Source organism: Pantherophis guttatus, chromosome 1 (assembly GCF_059756535.1).
Source record: "Pantherophis guttatus breed Tessera chromosome 1, ASM5975653v1, whole genome shotgun sequence".
In the NCBI taxonomy this organism is placed as follows: Eukaryota; Metazoa; Chordata; class Lepidosauria; order Squamata; family Colubridae; genus Pantherophis; species Pantherophis guttatus.
The window spans coordinates 339,427,341-339,445,306 of record NC_142063.1 but is presented as its reverse complement, the minus strand read 5'-3'; the positions used below and the strand labels follow the sequence as shown (position 1 = coordinate 339,445,306).

General features: G+C 40.8%; 1 protein-coding gene across 8 annotated transcripts; it reads left to right on the top strand.

Annotated features, from left to right (window-relative positions):
• Nucleotides 1-475: 475 nt before the first annotated feature.
• Nucleotides 476-16,481, top strand: SRSF1 (serine and arginine rich splicing factor 1). Of its 8 annotated transcripts, none has more exons than XR_015731631.1 (7): nt 535-1,308; nt 3,563-3,747; nt 5,634-5,806; nt 6,063-6,786; nt 7,583-7,934; nt 12,220-12,301; nt 13,553-16,481. XR_015731631.1 is itself a non-coding variant. In XM_034420721.3 (4 exons), exons 1-4 carry the CDS (start codon nt 1,115-1,117, stop codon nt 6,255-6,257), a joined length of 747 nt encoding a protein of 248 aa, XP_034276612.1. In that variant the 5' UTR covers nt 476-1,114; the 3' UTR covers nt 6,258-8,101. The 8 variants fall into 8 exon arrangements, 2 of the variants coding, with proteins under 2 accessions (XP_034276612.1, XP_087739571.1); XR_015731634.1 differs by having other exon boundaries at nt 536-1,308; nt 6,667-6,786; XR_015731632.1 differs by lacking the exon at nt 12,220-12,301.
• Nucleotides 16,482-17,966: the final 1,485 nt, after the last annotated feature.

The following is a 17,966-nucleotide window of genomic DNA, read 5'->3' as shown; positions in this document are numbered from 1 at the left end:
AGCGTATGCAACAAATGCCACCTGAAGAACATTCTAGCAACTGGGGCATTCCTACATCCGGGAATTGCAAGCTTTCCGTTTGCAACACAAACGTGAATATAAACACGTGTTTTCTCTGCGCGCACGTTAACGAACTGCAACACTGAGGGAATTTATTTTTTTAAAAAAACAGGTGATGCGTCCGTTGAGCCTCATTTCTTTTAAAGATGCCGTTTGTTTCCTCAATACGACTTTCTTTTACACGGAAAGGCGGCCTCCCGAGGTGGGTTTTAGCGTCAGCCGTGTCCGCATTTTAATTTTCGTTTCCAGTCGCCGCCTGACCTCAAACCTATTGGCAGCCCTCGTTCTTCGCAATGCATTATGGGGACATTCTTCTCTTTTGGCGCCAAGGCCTCCCTTCGCGTGATGCATTGTGGGATTACTCACACTCCTCCTTTGTGCAATTCCTTATAAAAGCCGGATCTTCTTCGCGCGCACTTTTAACGGTTCGCCGCCCCTGGAGGCTAGCGGAAGTCCTCAGCCACGAGGCCTGTTTGAAATTAGGTGTTTCCTTTCAAGTTAAAAGCCCAAGAGGGTGACTTAAAAAAAAATAATAAAACGCCGCATCTAACGTCGGCAAATATTGAACGGCGCCCCATAAACTGTTCGATAATAACTTTGGAAAGAAATCTTTCGGAGGGGGAGGGGGAGGGGGAAAACAACAACAACCAAAAAAAAAAATCTGGAGAGCCGCGCATGCGCCTTACGAAGGGCGGGAAGGCCGCACTCGCCTCAGCTCCCCCCCTCGGGAGTGTGACGTCAAGGGCGCGGAAGGATCCTTGCGCAGGGCAAGTAGAGCGCATGAGTGAACGGCCATTTTGTGGCAGCCGAGAGAGCCGAAGCGGGAGGAGGCATCGCTGCTCCTGTCGTTGCCCGTTGGCCTCGCCCGCTTTTTTCCCCCTTTCGCTCCCTTTTTTCTTTCGGTTGGATCGGATCGTTGCCGGTTTTATTTTTAAAAAATTCCTCTTTTCTTCTTCCCCCTCCGCTCCTCCTCGGGCTGCTTCCCGCCCTTGGTCCTCCGCCTTCTTCTCTCACACATCGACCAACCCCAACCGCAGCCATTGCTGACCTCGCCATGTCTGGTGGCGGCGTGATCCGCGGCCCGGCCGGGAACAACGACTGCCGCATCTACGTGGGCAACCTGCCGCCGGACATCCGCACCAAGGACATCGAGGACGTCTTTTACAAATACGGAGCCATTCGGGACATCGATCTCAAGAACCGCCGAGGGGGGCCGCCCTTCGCCTTCGTCGAGTTTGAAGACCCCAGGTCAGTGGCCGGGACGGGACGGCAAGTGTGGGGGGGAAAAAACCGCCTCAGGGAGATCGCCGCCCTGAAAGGGATAAGAGGGTGCAGCTTCTCTTAGTCCAGGCCGGCGTAAACTCCGTGCCTGTTACTCCAGCTCCCATCATCCTCGCCTTAACACGTGTCGGACGATCGAGGCGATGGGGGAAGGGCGGGACGAGGTTGAAATCGATCGCGGTAAAGCCGCCCCGTTTTGGTGTGTGTATGGGCGCCGGGTTGGGATATTGTGAAATAAAATAAAATAAAATAACATTTTGGAATAAAAGGCGCGGCCGTATGTCGTCCTCCTGGGGATATCGGGAGGTTTTCAACGGTTTCTACCCTGTGATGAATCCTGTGCATTCATAATGACGAGTTGGGAAGAGCTGGCCAAACTCCCGAGGTGGTGAAGTGAAAAGAAGGACTGGGGTGGGGGGGCAGCATGATAGTCTTCCAGTATTTGAGGGGGACACAAAGAAGGGGATCAACCTATTCTCCAAAGCACTTAAAGGCAGGACAAGAAACAATGGATGAAAAGGAGAAAAACAACCTAGAACTAGGGAAAAATTTCCTGACAGTTAAAACAATTGATCAGTGGAACAACTTGCCTCCAGAAGTTGTGAATGCTCCAACACTGGAAGTTTTAAAGAAGAGATTGGACAACCATTTGTCTGAAGTGTGGTGTAGGGTTTCCTGCTTGAGCAAGGGGTTGGACTAGAAGACCTCTAGGTCTTCTAGTCCAACCATGTCATTCTGTTTCATTCCCATGCACGTGGCACCTGCTGCTGTTTCCTAGGTGTCTCTGCACCCCAATCGCACCCAGTTATCCTGAGGAAGGTCAGATTTTTGGTCAAAACATGGGAGGGTTCTTAATGGGGAGAATATTTATGGAAGATCTTCATGAGGCCATGAAGCTGTAAAGGTAGAGGGTTAAAATCCATTTGGAAGTTTTTGTGTTTTGTAGATTGGTTTTCCCTCTGCAGCATTTGTACAGTAACAGGTAAATTCATGGGGTTTTTTTCCAAAAGATAACTGGACTCTTTTTTCTTTTTTTCTTTTTTTTTGAAGATGTTAAGATGTTTTGTTTCTCATCCAAGAACTTCTTCCATTCTCAAAAAGCTGCTTGAATGAGAAGCAAAACATGTCTTCAAGGAAAAACAAAAGTCCAGTTGCCTTTTGAGAAAAGCACCTTTGGGACAATGCTATGGCCGGGATGACTGAGGATCTCCCTAGACATTTAACAGGATATACTTTGCAGGATCCGCTTTGCAGAAATTGAGAAAGAGGGATCAAATCCAAGAATGTTGATCTCTGGCCTGTGCAAGGTGAAGTGGAATCCACCAAGTTTTGGGAATGTTTATTTGGAGTCCAAAAGCTTATTTCAAAACAGTGGCATAACTTAATTTATAGTTCTTGTAATGTTGCTTGCAGTTAGGCCACTTTAAAATACTTCATTTTGTAGTTAAGAGTGAAAGCTATGTTGCTAGATTTGGAATAGATATAAAATAAACACAAGTTTTAGTTGAGTGTTGGGCCTTCCTGTTTTTAAATTGATACAGCCTTGCTGCTTATTCTGAGGCACAGCTTCTATAACTTAAGTGCCAACTGCATCTTTATGGGTTCCAATCCATTATTTAGCAGTGAATTTACCCATTGATTTGTGCATTCATTGCTATTAAAGCCAGATTCTAAATTGACATTTGAAGTACGTAGGCTATTTTTTACAAACAAATAAATTCTTTTCAATTAATGAACATTCAGAAGGGAAAAATGAAAACTAGTAAGAGAAAATGGAGAATATAGTAGTAATTGTCTATTCACACTTACTGGGCAGGTAATATTGTAATTCACCTTTGCTCCCCAAAATATATGCATTGAAATTTTTTCCCCTCTTGGAATCTAAAATGTCTAACTACCTATAAGATTGTTTTGTATGTTACTCTTATTGCTTCCCAGTTTAAACAAACAGCATTGCTTTTTATACATATGCTAAAAAAGTAATGCATTACTTTGTGCAGTTGTGCTGCAATGTCAAGAGTGGAAGAACCTTTGTTGCTTATTTACAGAAAAAAATGTGTACGTGTAATACTGTTGGGACAAAGTCTTCTCTTGTTTTTGTAGATTGAAGACAAAGGCCAACTTCCTGCTCTCGGTGTTCCTGGAGGGCCTGTGATGCAGTTGTCTTTCAGGAATCCTGGATTGAAGCTCAGTGTGGTTTTCTTTTTTTCTCTTCTTGCAGGGATGCAGAAGATGCAGTGTATGGACGGGATGGATATGATTATGATGGGTACCGTCTACGGGTGGAGTTCCCTCGAAGTGGTCGGGGCACTGGCAGAGGAGGAGGAGGCGGTGGAGGTGGTGGGGCCCCAAGGGGCAGATATGGACCCCCATCGAGACGTTCTGAATACAGAGTGATAGTATCAGGTAAGCTTTTCCCCTTGGGCAAAAACAAATTTCTCCAGGATCATTTTGAAAATGATTTGACTAGTTAAAAATTGAATTAAATTGTGGATGGCGTATATTTATTTAAGCTATCTTTCAGTTGTTTTCTGGGTATCTAATTATCTCATGATTTGGCATCTTGAAAATCTGTACATTGTTCCTCATTTCCCCCCAAAATACTAGATCTTCTGGTTTAATTGAGATACTTTAAACTGCTTAAACGACTATATACTTTGCCATTGTGATTATTTGTACTGCAAATAATCACAATGAGATTTTAAAAGTTTATGTTCCTGTTACATGTATGCACTTCACAACTACTAACAATAAAAAGCAATAATAGAATTAAAATGTATGAAAGAATGTGCAGATAATTGAAGAACATGTAATTTTTAACTGGTGAATTAACTGCATGTCTAGACAAGATGGATTGCTATAAAGAACAATAAAAAAGAAGGCTAAACTAGCATTCTGGCCCCAAAAAATCTACAACTCAAGGGTAGCCCATGAGAAAGCCCTTTTCTTTTACTTCATGCCTTTCAGTCTTTGCATTTTAGTTGGAAGATAAAAAAGAATGCTTTAACTACTGGATTTTGGAGACAGAAGTTGATTTTGGAGGAAATGGTTAAAATATTTTATGCGAAATCTCTTTGGCTTTCAGGATAAGCACCCACATGCTTTAAACTGAGTTGAGAAATACAGTATACAGTTTAAAATAACATAATAAGCGTAAGCAAGTGCTCATTTGCATTCTGACTAGTTATAGTTTCTGTAGACTCTTCAGAGCAGTTCTTAAGTAGCATACATTACCATAATCCTATTAGTTTTTTTAACTAAATGCAAAAAAGAAGAGGAAAAAGACTTAAAAAATATGTAACTTTTAGTCAAAATTAATCTTAAGAATTCTGTTACGTAGGCTATTTTTGAGTCAAAATACCTAACAGTAGGAAGGAGAAATTAAAGTTATAAATTAAAAAACATACAAATTTCTGAATGGTTCTTCAGTTGGAAAAAAAGTGACATAAGAATAATTGAATGCTTGTTCAAATATAGCAAGAGGTGAATTTTAGAGACTATTTTGTAATTGATACAAAGCAAATGTCCTTCCAATATTAGTTTTCCAACCAGAAAACATGTATTATAATTTCTATTGTCAGCTTGTCACTTTTTAAACAACTCATACAGATAGTCCTCAACTTATGGCCCCAATTGGCATCGGAATTTCAGTTGAGCAAATCAGTTGTTAAAAGAAATTGTGACTGCTTTTCTCAACAATTGCAAACTCTACATTCCTGGTTGTCAGTAAGCGATCTTGTAGAACACTACATGGATGAAGCTACAGATAAGGAACATGGGATGCTTCAGGAGAACTGGGAAGACCCTAGAAGATCCAGCACAGGCAGTGTGTAGGTGTCCCTCTACTCAGGAAATCCTAGAAATCCTCATCTCTGGAGACTGCCTGAGAAAGCTGCTTGTTCTAAAGGATTTCAGCTCCATGTCTACTTGGATTGATGAAATCCTCCAGCAGCTTACAGCTTTTTCAGGCAGAGACCAGAGGAAGTTCTCTTGGCAGCCACAAAGAAGATAAATGAGGATCGAGTGCAAATAGGTTGCAAGCAACCAGATCGTGATCACATGACCACGGGGTAGGGCATTTTGCAGCATTTGGATGTTCTTTACAGGCTATTTATTCAAACTTCTTAAGGAAAATGTCAAAAGTCAAAGACTACCTATAATTTGAAAGAATATATAGGTTTTAAACCATGATTAACATGTGAAATGAATAATTTCCAGTGTGCACAGGAAGGACTAAGTTGAGGAATGCCTGTATTTCACTAGCAATAACTTAACAACTGTCTCTTGTCCAGGACTGCCTCCCAGTGGAAGCTGGCAGGATTTAAAGGATCACATGCGTGAAGCAGGTGATGTATGTTATGCTGATGTTTTCCGAGATGGAACTGGTGTCGTGGAGTTTGTTCGGAAAGAAGACATGACCTACGCAGTGCGAAAACTGGATAACACTAAGTTTAGATCTCACGAGGTAGGTTTTTCCACTTAATATTTTAGCAAGAATTGGATTCAGAGGGTTGCATTTGGATGCAGTAAAATCGAAGGTAAGTTTTCTGCTTGTAGTATTTAAAAATGTAGAAAGGGCTAGATGGGTGTCATGCTTAAGTAATGTATGGAGAAGTAATGCAACTTTTCTTGTTAAAAAAAACCTTCAGTCTATCAGCATGCCTGCAAAAGACTGCTTAAAAACTTAGACCTTTCAATCGAAAGTTGTGTCTATTTGATAGGGAGAAACTGCCTACATCCGTGTTAAAGTTGATGGCCCAAGAAGTCCGAGTTACGGAAGATCTCGTTCCCGCAGCCGTAGTCGTAGCAGAAGCCGTAGCCGAAGCAACAGCAGAAGTCGCAGTTATTCCCCGAGACGAAGCAGAGGATCTCCACGCTACTCTCCCCGTCACAGCAGATCACGTTCTCGTACATAAATGATCTTTAATAGTGCTCCTTTTTGTAGAATTTCTCCATGTTGTATGCAGTTTTCTTTTGCCCATAAATAGTCCATTCTTTTAGGGAAAAAAAAGAACAGATCTGAAACTGTTTTACTGAAAATTGGCTAAAGTGTTGAATTGCAGTTTTGTATGATACCCCTAGTGAGTATTTGTTCTTTAACATCAACATTCCCTTGCATCTTTCATAAATTGTATTTTAACATGTCCTAGTCAGGGTTCTTTCTAGCTAGTTTGCTGCCCGCTCTCTCTTCCAACTGTGATATTGCTGTATTAAAAATGTCTTTGTTCAGCTATGGTTTATACAAGCTTGGGGTGTTGGGGTTTAAATTGTCTCTTTTGGGGGAGCTTACATTTTTATCTTGCCTTTTCATGTGTCTTTCTGTAGACATATCTGAAGAGATGGATTAAGAATGCTTTGGATTAAAGGATTGTGGAGCACATGTCAATCATTTTAGGATTGTCAAAAGGAGGATTGAGGAGGATCAGATCAAAAATGGAGGCAATGGTATGACTCCAAGTGCTATTGTCACAGATTAAATTGGCAGTATTGACCTTATACAGAAAGAATAGTGAAATAGGCACGCCTGTTCTCTATTGTTCCACTCATTTTCTAGTCAGCTGAAGTTTTCTGACTACCATCATGACAATTGTGGCTTAGCTGGATCCATGCAGGGTGGGGTGGTGGGGGTGTACTGTGTCGGTTGATTACAGGTGTTGCCCGTTTTTATCCTTGTAACATGCAGGTTTTTCAGACATGGAAGTATAATCTCAATACTGCTAAAATCTGCATGTCCTCTTGTGTGACTGATAGAGCATTTTGCTGTTTCATCTTAAATGTAATGAAATGGAAGCAGTGGTGGGGGGAGCACACTGGGGATTTCTTTCCCTCTTCCCCTGCAAGATAAATCAGAAATTGACTCTGATAAACTTCAGTTAATCTTGTCACTTCTAGACTGAGTATAATGAGCTTTTAGTTTAGGCCTGGATAGTTCTAGCAGCAGGATTTGGCAACTTCATGACATTTTTTTTTTCCAACCACAAAACCTGTAATGCACATATAGTAATTGAAATGTTGAAATTATCAGTTATCCTTTGTAAATATTAGAATGTTTCTTCCAAATGATTAACACTGCTAAAATTTGAGCATCACAATACAAAAGTTTGTCTTGGGGAACTGATAGTTATCAATGCCTGTTTTTATTATTCAGCGGCAGACATAACTGATCATTCCCCAGAATCCTATTTTTCATTACGGTATCTAACTTTTTGCCTCCTCTTTTTTGGTTTTGCTGGTTATAAAGGTTTGGATTGGAGAGGGCTCACTGGATCCCAATCCTTGGAGCTGGATCATTGGATTCAAATCATAATGTGGATAGGATAGGGAGGATCAATTTCAAGGATTCATGGAGCGGGATCAGATTACCAGGAACATAGGAGTGGATTCCTGCCCCAACCAAACCGCACTCGTATGGAGTTTTATTCAACTCAATTGGCTATTCCAAAGATTTTTTTTTTCCTATTTTTGACGTTTGGAGCCCATCCATAAGATGCACGATGGAGTTTTCATATTTTTTTTTTGTAAAAGGAGCAAAGCAAGGACCTGGAGAGGTACGCTGGAGCATTCTCCTTGGAAGGATTCAGCACAAGTAGATGGTAAATGTTAAAGGGGAAAAAAAGGGGGGTTGTTTATAAATGTTAAACCAATAAGTCATTTACCTAAATTTAACAACGCAAAGAAATTGGAATCTTTTAAGATTAAGTAGGCTTTCAATTGGCTATTGCCTTTTTCTTTTTGACAAATAAAATTTTATAAAAAAGTGCATGGTGGTTTTGTTGTATTGAATAATGCCCATATATGTTGCTCTTCTGCTATGATGAATTCACTTGTTAAGTTCCTCTGATTCTTGGCCTGGTAATTGACCGGGCTTCATCTTGTGCTCTGTGGCCCATTCATAAGCATTGGAGCACTGGTAGTAGACTGGGCACAAATAAGCCCTGATGAAAAGGTGTTGAGAATGAAGATAATAAACATCCTGGAGCTTACATTGTCAGGCACATGGAAGGAAATACTTGGCTGCTCTAGCAGGATACATAGCCAAGGGTTCATGCAACTTGGTGACTGCAGAATGTGGATGATAAGGTAAGAGCTACAGAATTCTGTATCAAGTAGAACTGGTCGATAAAACGGCTGCTTTAGCTTCACATGGATAATCCTTGAGGTTTACAGTAGTTAACATCTGTAACGTTATCTAACATTCTTGCAGAGTTTTTAAAGTCCATTAACAGTTGGCACTTGATTAAAAATTAATGGAATTTCCTAGGGCCGTGATGGCGAACCTATGGCACGCGTGCCATGGGTGGCACGCGGAGTCATGTTGCCTGGCACGCCAGCTCAGCTCTGTCAGCTGATTTTCGGCCCTTTGGGGCCTACCAGAAGAGGGCCTGGGGGGGGAAGGCCTGTTTTTCTTTCTCCCTGGCTCCAGATCCTCTCTATGCATCTGGGGAGGGTGAAAACAGCCTTCCCCACCCCCCTCGGAAGCCCAAAATGGCCCATTTCCAAACTTCCGGCCTCCAAGTGGGTGGGGAAGGCTGTTTTTGCCCTCCCCAGATGCATAGAAAGGATCTGGAGTCAGGTGAGAAAGAAAAATGGGCGTGCCAGGAGTGGGGGGGGAAGGGGGGTCACTCTTGCATGTGTGTGGCGGGGCACATAGAATTATGGGTGTGGGCACACGCATGAGCAAACCTCCCCCACCCCACCCCGTCCTGGCACGTGATGGCAAAAAGGTTAGCCATCACTGTCCTCGGGGGTTATTGAAAGTACTTGGTTAGGGTCCATCCCTGACAAGCCGTGTTTTCCATCTTGGTGCCATATTAGTAAACTCCATTGATGTTTTTATAAAAAAAAACTTCTCCAACTGTAGCATGGAAATGGTTTTCTATTGCTGCTTTTCTAATGCAATTTACAGCTCTAGTTTTCCCAGGCTGCCTAGAATTGCTGGGAATTGGGTAGCATATAAATCTAATACAGTGGTACCTTGGTACTTATCGTTAATTAGTTCCAGGAGGCATGATGAGTACCAAACATTTTCCCCATAAAGGAATAATGTAGTGAGTCACAAGGTAGCTGACACCAACAGGTTCTCGGTTGTGTGTCGAACATCAAATGAGTACCAGGACATATTTTTCATGTCAAAATGTGTTCAGTGCCAAAAATTTGATGAGTTTCAAAGCAATTGTACCACAATAAATTATCTCCTATCAAAGATCTTAGCAAGCTGGCTGTACTTAGCTTCCAACCCCAGAAAACACCATGGTGTAAAATAGTCTAGGATTCATTATGTCCCTGCGGAAACAAGGACGTAGATCTCTGACATGCTTCTTAAAGGTATGATAGAATTGATTTTGCACTTGCATAAATTATTTCAGGGTTATATGCTGTTTCTATATTAGATATTGAGGCTATCTAGATCCTCAAAAAAGGTAAAATAACAGTCCTTGCAGAGAAGGTGTTAAAGCCCGACCAACTGTAAAAAATATTGGTCAGTTGACAAGCATTTTAAGTCTAGGATTTTGGGGGGGGGGGAAATAAGTTGGTTATAACTATACGTATACAGATAGTCCTGGACTTGCAGCCATTTGTTTAGTGACCAAAGTTAAAATGGCACTGAAAAATGTGACTAGTCTTCCAATTTATTGACCAGTACATTGTCTTCATGGTCGCATGATGAAGATTAAGGAGCTTGGTAACCAGTGTGTGTTTGCTGTGCCCAGGTCATATGATCACAGCATGCAACTTTCCCAACCAGCCTCCGACAAAGTCATGGAGGAAGTGGGATTCATTTAACAAATGCAGTGATTTGCTTAACCATGGCAGAAATGGTCATAAAATTGGGCTCACTCACTCCTGTTAATTGTAAATCGAGAACTACCTATAGCTTACATTTCAGATCCGTGTTCTAGTTAATGGGGATCATCAGATGCTGGTCAAAGTTGGTTACTGTTAAAGTGATTTAAATATTAGGTGTTCTAAAAGATTGAAGGAAGACTAAAAATGCCTCAAAATAGAGAATGGAAGCGATAAGATATTTGAAGTGTTAAAAGTATTGACTGAGTCTCCTTAGGCAGATCCAAAATACTTTAGAATGACACTAAATTCTTCAGCAGCCTTTGATATATTATTTTCCCTATTAGGTTTTCTGTTTAATTATATGTATTGAGGTTGAAAATTGGGTAGGATCCCTATTCATGAATCCTACTGGTTACTGTTCTGGTCTATTAAATTTACGGCCAAACGTATTAAGAGTTGACAAGAACACATCTCACGTTTATGGTGTTACATAGGTAGTCCTCGTTTAGCAACTACAATTTGGACTGACAACTGATCATTAAGTGAAGGCACTAGGTGAAACTGCAACTACTTAACAACCTTTGGTTTCACAGGCTCAGAAGACCAAACAATTTGATGGTCAAAAATATGAGGATTAATTTTTATTTTCTTTTATCACGGTCATATAAACTGAACAGTCACTAAATGAGGCAGTTGTTTTTTGGTATAATTTTATCAATGCAGCAGTTGTTAAATGTGGCCAATCTGTACTGAAGGGATCATGTTTCCCCCTGGAACATTACTTGAAATGTTGATAGCTTCAAATTCCTCATATAAATCACTTGCTTTACAGTCTTAAACTTCCTCGCAAAATTTGAAAATCAGCCTTGGAGTAACTTGCGTAAAAAGGCTGCAGAGCTGAATAGTAACATTCTAGTGAAAACATCTCTTGCTTGTTTACTGAAGGTTAAAGAAGCAGAATAACGAGATAAGCCCTTAGATGTAGCAGGGGAAAGTTGGTAAATCAGACCTGTAATTAGATTGTGATTTGTTTTTGTTAACACCTAGTTCTGTAGCTTCAGGCTAAAGGTTTTCAGCCTATATAAGCTCTGGGGCAAGCAACTAGGCTGGCGCTGATAATGATAGCTTTGTATAATTGCCCTGTGGTCACATTACTAAGTTTGGTGGAGTTATTTTTCTTCTTTTTTTGTATATGCACCTGTGCAATGGAAAAATAGGACTTCTGAGGCCAAGTAAATTCTAGACCAGGCGTGTCTTACCTGCGGCCCAAGGGCTGCGTGCAGTCCTGGGCAGCTAGTAATGCAGCCCCACAAGACCATAAAAATATATGCTGAACTTTGTTACTTATATGCACTGTATTATATATATTTGATATGTGGGCCAAGACTATTCCTCTTCACTGAGTGTGGCCCAGGCAAGCCAAAAGGTTGGACACTCCTGCTCCAGACTAACCTAGCCTAGAATATGGAGCACTACTGGGGAGGTATATGTTTTCATTATATTCTCTTTTAATCATATATTGCGTAGATCAAAAGGTTCATGAAGTGTTCGAGGCAGCATGGTGAACTCTTGTGTGCTGTAGTTTTTAAGTTAACGGAGGATAATTATCAAGTAAATCTGCTTTATTGCAGAGTCGTTTGTCAATGAGATGGGCAGCATACAAATTTATTAAATAAATAGGAATATGGACCTCTGTTGAAGTGTGTTAAATGGCCTAACGTGCCTTGGAGGGGAAAATGTTTCAGACCTCAAATGATAAATTAGACTAAAGATCTAATTTTAGGAAAAACACAGTTTTCCCAGTTCTGGGCTCAGTTTTATAATACTCTAGAGTGCTAAAATGGAGGAAGAAGTTGGCAAAAGTTTTCTCATTTCAAATATAATCTGGGAGGGGGAAAATCTATAAACTTTGACTTATACGGAACCTTGACTAATTTGTTTTTAAAAAGGCATTAAAAATTGCTATAGGCATTCCTGAAATATATCAACAGGAAATAGCAGTGTTATCTTTATGAGGAAACTCCTGTTAATGTCATGTGTGTATTTTTCTTAAAATTGGGCATGGTTCGTCAATCTGGTTTCTTTCCACAGGGTGGCCACTGAGGGACCACTGTCAAGGGAATGCCCAATCTGGCCATTTCCTCCACATGAGCATTTCGGCCCTTATCACATGGTAACTACATGGAATAACACAAGATGGCTGTCTCGTTTCTCTAGCTGCTTCTCCCTTCTCATCCAGCCACTGGATGAGAAGAAAGCAAGAAAGTCCTGATTATTATTATTTTTTTAATTGGCAGAAAAACAAGCACGCAAGTTAGAAATTCTCAAACTTGCTTAAAGTGGGAAATTTTCCAGCCCATATATTGGCTGCTAGTAAACATTTCCATGTATTTCCCTTTAATTGCTGCTGTTCATTCCATGTTAGCTGAATATTCATCAAACTTTTGCTGATTTTCCTTGCCATCCTTCCAATGCGGTGCAGCTTATATAAAATGAGGATCCCTGAACTGGGAATTGCTGGTATTAGAATCTCCTCTTCATAAGCAAAACTGCATTTCATGGTTTCCTTTCTTCATAACTGCTGTACCTGCACTGTGATATGGTAATTAGTTTATAGGATCATGTGAGGAGAAACAATGATTCGCCATCCATGCATATGGCATTTGATTTGGTGAAATGTACACTAGAACAATCTCTTGTTTTCAAATCACTTGCAGCATAAAATGTGAAGTGACAGAAAAAGGAGTGATGGGCAGATCACTATAGTATATGAGCTATAGCAAATATTTCCCAGATTCTTTTTTCACGTATTATGGAAAGAGCTTCCTGTGGTTTATTTCTGCTATGCACCTCCATCTGTAATCCTCTGGATTGCCTTACATCCTCAAATGTTCCCGTCTTGCCTTGCTTATTGGAGATTTCCTGACATCTGGCTTTGCAATGCTCCTTCCATCTCTGCAGGATCGGTTACCCTCAGTTTTTGGGGTTGTGGTGCATTATATGAGTCACTCCTGAATTATCCAAACTGGATGTTGAATTTTTTTTAGCGGAAATAAGTTTTCTCTGTCACATCACAAATGCATTTATTGAGATGTCCAGAAGAAAATTGACTAAACAGTTCAGCTAAAGTACCTGGATTAGATGTTAGGTAGGCAGATTATACCAGCAAGAGTTAACAGAATATATGTGTTCATCTGACAAGATAACAACCCTAACCCCTCAGATTTTTGAGGTAAGAAGGTAATCTTGCTATAAAGATGTTTTTAATAGTGTTGGGAGGGGAATCAGAATTCAGTAATGGGTTATGATTCCTAGCATGTGAAATAGATAGGCAGGCTAGATTTACGTGGACTTCTGGATGCCTATTGTTAATCTGTTTAACCTGCTGTTTTTTCCTCTCCCTCCCCCCCATGTTACCGTTCAGAAAACTTTGAAAATAACCAGGAAAAGCAGGAAATGAAAGCTGAGCTCCCTGGCTGCTCTTAAGATTGCATATCATTCCTGTTAACTGATGACTGGTGGTGCATGGAGATGTGGACCTCTGCTAGTAGATGATTTGCACTCGGAGCCAGGAAAGGATTCCTTGACTGCCCAAAAGACAAACCTTCCACCTTTACATTCCCTTGCAGAACGGTTCACCCGTGCAGGAGGAAGAGGAGGAGCCCAAGTTTTTATTGGCGGGAAACATTAGGGTAATATTTCTGCAGCAGCACTGCCATCGTGTTTTCAAGAAACCCATCTCCTCCCAAGGGAAGGTTATGTAGGCATTGCGATAGTTAAAAGGACTGTAACTCTTGGCCTTTGCTGGACAGAAGATGGGGTTGGGGGCCTCAGCTGTGTTAATGAATATCTTGAAATGCAGCCCCCCCCCAACATCTGTAGAGAATGATGATTGTGGTTGGTAGTTTGTTTTGTGGGTCAGGCTAGGATGATCTACAGGCCAGGTGCCCATCAACGTAAGCTCTAAATACACTGGTACCGTAATGGGCTGTGCACATCTCCACTTATAGCATCTAGCAACTGTTCAAACCATTAACCTGATGTGCAGCTCTGCTCAACATCTGGAGAGCATTAAATTCCAGTGGAACGAGAGAGGTATGTGCCAGTGGACAAGCTCTGCTGGAATCCATCAGCCTTCACCGTCCATTTAAGGTAAAGCCTGCTTTGAGTTTGACTTCTAAGGACTTAAAGAGTCTTGTCCGTGTTTTGACTTTTAAAATCTAGCCTGCGGACTTCACACTCATTTCTTAAGCTCCCATCCCAAGTGTGAAGGAAGCTTGAGCCTGCTTAGCTTCTGAGCCGGTGAAAACCAGATGTGGGACACCTTCTAATTAAAAAGACCAAACAACTTGGGAATGTAACGAAACGTTAGCTTCTAGCATAATTCTTATTTAACCAAATGCTAAAGAGTGTCACGCATAAATAGGTCATAGGAGTTGTTGGGTGGCTGTAATACAGCAGGTGGAAGTGAATCCAACTGCAAAAAGGGATCACAATGAGCTAAGTTGGTAGAGAAAATGTGAGTGGGGGAGAGACAAGTCCCCCAGTTTGCTTTTGGTGAATGGTTTTAAGGCTCGAATGAGGATTCCTTTTTTGTAAATAAACATGCCTTTCAATAATTTTTGTAGGAGTCCCGTGACAGGGTCTCGAAATCCCAGCTTTGCCCAGAAATTGCCTGTCTGTGAGAATTTTCCATTCTGCAAAGCTTATCCCCTCTTGCCTTCCATCATTCTTCTCGTCTTTTCTCAAGAAAATTGGAAAAATGTGGTACGCCATAACTGTGAAGGCTCCGTGCATGAGGGAGTCCCAAAGGTTCTACAAGAAGTGGATGAAGTTGGGGCTCCAGACACTAAACCCAAGTTCAAATGGTTTCTTTCCGTTTAACAGTCAATGGACTGTTGTGTAGATCAAGGCCTGAATATAGAACGGCTTTTAAATATATGGTATTTTAAAAATATTTTAATTTAAGGTCATGCTGGTGCCCCAGTCTCCTTACAAGCAACACTGCGGCCTTTTTAGGAACCTAATTTTACTCTCTTTATTTTTCCTTTTTGGGATATAAACTGGAGACATCTCTAGAAAATTATAACTACTTAAGATAGGAAGGCATTTTCTGACCAGTGACGTCGGATTTCTCTTGTTTCTCTTTTTGAGGTCTAGCCTTTGAAAAGTCTTCTTGCCTGTTGTATTTTCCCCCTTAACATTCAGATTTTAGAGCAACTGAAAAGCAGAGGTGGAGAAATTGGAAAGTACAGAGAGGGGTGTAATTTTGGCTGTGAAGTAGGGATGTAGCCTTGCATATTTAAGATACGGAAAACATCCCATTTTTTGCATAGTTAGTTGGACTAACTTTAGCAGTTTCTGAATTTTAGTAGTTTGTTGTTTTTTTTAGTTGATTGGAGACCTGTACTAGAGTAGAATAATCCCAGTAGGCATGTGTCAAGGGCTTCTAAAAAAAATACCATTTGAAGGAAGCTTTTACTGGATCCTCTCTACTGTATTAAAGTTTAAGATTGATATTTTTCTTAAATCTTTTATCCTGCCTACAACTTTGATTTAGCCTTAGAGAAATCACCTGTTTCCTTTTCTCAATTCTTTGACATCCTCACTTAAACATTTTCCTGTAATGTGCAGCTTGAATTATTGACAAGTCTTTTTGTACATTGTTTGAGCCGAGGAGTTTGACAGCAGAGGTGTCAAACTCCTCGGCTCAAAACATGTACAAAATGACTTCTCTTTTTGTACATGAAAGAGAACTGAGCAAATAGATGAGTGCCTGCCCTCAAAATTATATCTAGTATGATACACTGGAATTGGAAATAAGTCAGTATCAGTTCCTCTGTTATCTTTAGCCTGGCCAATCTGTAAATTAAATTGCAGAATAGGACTGTCAGTTAATGGCCACAAATGTTTCTCTAAAAAGCCCCTTTAAAAAGCCTCACAAGTGTCAACAATAAAGAATAGGTTCATTTAGAATTATTGTGCCTGGTTTGTGCTAGATTTTTATACTTCCAGGGGTGTTTTAGGTACACAATCTCTATCTAATGCAGAATGGTGGCATTTCAAAATTGCTTTACTGTAGCAGATGATTCTGCTGCTGCTCTTAAGGAGCATAAGTTTGTAACATCAGAGGAAGGCACATGTTTGTGTGACTTTCAAAACCAGTGTGCAAGAGATTATTTTAAGCCTCCACAAATTCAAAAGAGAACAGATTCAGAAAAATACCTTCCCACCCAGTTCTCAAACCTGGAATAAGCCCTTTTGTGCCGCTAAGTATGCTGTATCTTTAGAGATTTTTGATTGTAAGCCTCATGGCTGAAATGCATAAATAAAATTGCTGTTTATTATCATAAGAGCATCTGAACTTTCTCCATCCTTGCCTTTGGTGTGTTTCTTTCCCTCTGTGATTGCAGTAATTTTCAGACCATTCACAGAAACGACACTATGAATGAATCATAATAACTTTTGTCCTACAGAATTGAGTTTGTGAATTTTAACTAGAGTGACTGCCAGCAGGAAGCCAATTCCCAATATGAGCTTTGATTGTTTTTCTATTAGGGTAGGGGTGTCCAACCTTGGCAGCTTTAAGACCGGTGGACTTCAGCTCCCGGAATTTCCCAGCCAGCATGATTGGGGGGTGGTGGTGGGAAGACCACATGACCCCGGGACACTGCAACCGTCATAAATACGAGTCAGATGCCAAAAATGTCTGAATTTTGATTCTGTGACCACAGGGAATGCAGCAACAGTTGTGTGAAAAATTGTCATAAGCACTTTTTTTCAGTGCCGCTGTAACCTTGGTCACTAAAGGAATGGTTGGAAGTTGAGGACTACAACCATTCTTTCCCCTTGAAAAACTAGGAAGTCCACCCCTAAGAGTAAAAATTCTTCAATAAGTAATCAGCTAAAACACAAATAGTTTGAAGGCCCAGGCTTCAGTTCCTGATTCTGCCTGGTAGCACAATTAACGGAATTAGAGCTAATGGGAAGCTTCTGAAATGATGTGAAATGGCTATCGGCCAGAACAAACAATATTGGGCTAAAATGTGAAGTTATGTAATATTTATTTGTTGAATAAGCCATCACTGGCTTGGATAAGCCTGGATAGCTCAACAGACTAAGCACTGTAATTTAACACCAGCTGTCTGCAATTAAAGTAAGATTGAATCTCGCCAAGGCTCAAGGTTGACTCAGCCTTCCATCCTTTCTAAGGTAGGTAAATTGAGGACCCAGTTTGTGGGGGCAATAAGCTGACTGTATAAAAATACACAAAAGTATGAAGGCTATTTAGCTTAACGCACTGTAAACCGCCCTGAGTCTCCGGAGAAGGGCGGCATATATATCAAATTAAAAAAAAAACTGATTGGGGTCATACACCAAAGACATAAACCAGATACAACGTGGGAGGGCAATGGTGGTGGCACTTAAATGGGGCCAAAATTTTCTACTTATTCTATTTATTTTGGGTGCAATGGTCGGGGGGGTGGGGGGCATATGGAGCAAAGGAAGTTTAGATAAACTATTTTTTAATCTGTTAAAAATAGTCCAAGTATGGGAAAGTGGCTTGGTTTGTGGAAACTTAAATTGAGGCGAATCAAGAAAAGACTACAACCTGAAGAGTTGCTGAGAAGGATTCTCATGGCTTTTGGCAGATAAAACTCCCAAGATCAGAGCTCAGTTGGACTGCAGTAGAAGCTGGTCATTGCCAAAGTACGGTAGTATAGAATAACGAGTTGGAAGGGACCTTGGAGGTCTTCTAGTCCAACCCCCTGCTTAGGCAGGAAACCCTCTACTTCAGACAAATGGTTATCCAACATCATCTTAAAACCTCCAGTGTT

What these genes read in the sequence shown, in the direction of transcription:
- SRSF1 (XM_034420721.3), top strand. Translation starts at nt 1,115, where the DNA reads ATGTCTGGTGGCGGCGTGATCCGCGGCCCGGCCGGGAACAACGACTGC. An exon ending in GTCGAGTTTGAAGACCCCAG is followed by an intron (nt 1,309 to 3,562) that starts GTCAGTGGCCGG and finishes CTCTTCTTGCAG; the next exon opens with GGATGCAGAAGATGCAGTGT. An exon ending in CTAAGTTTAGATCTCACGAG is followed by an intron (nt 5,807 to 6,062) that starts GTAGGTTTTTCC and finishes TCTATTTGATAG; the next exon opens with GGAGAAACTGCCTACATCCG.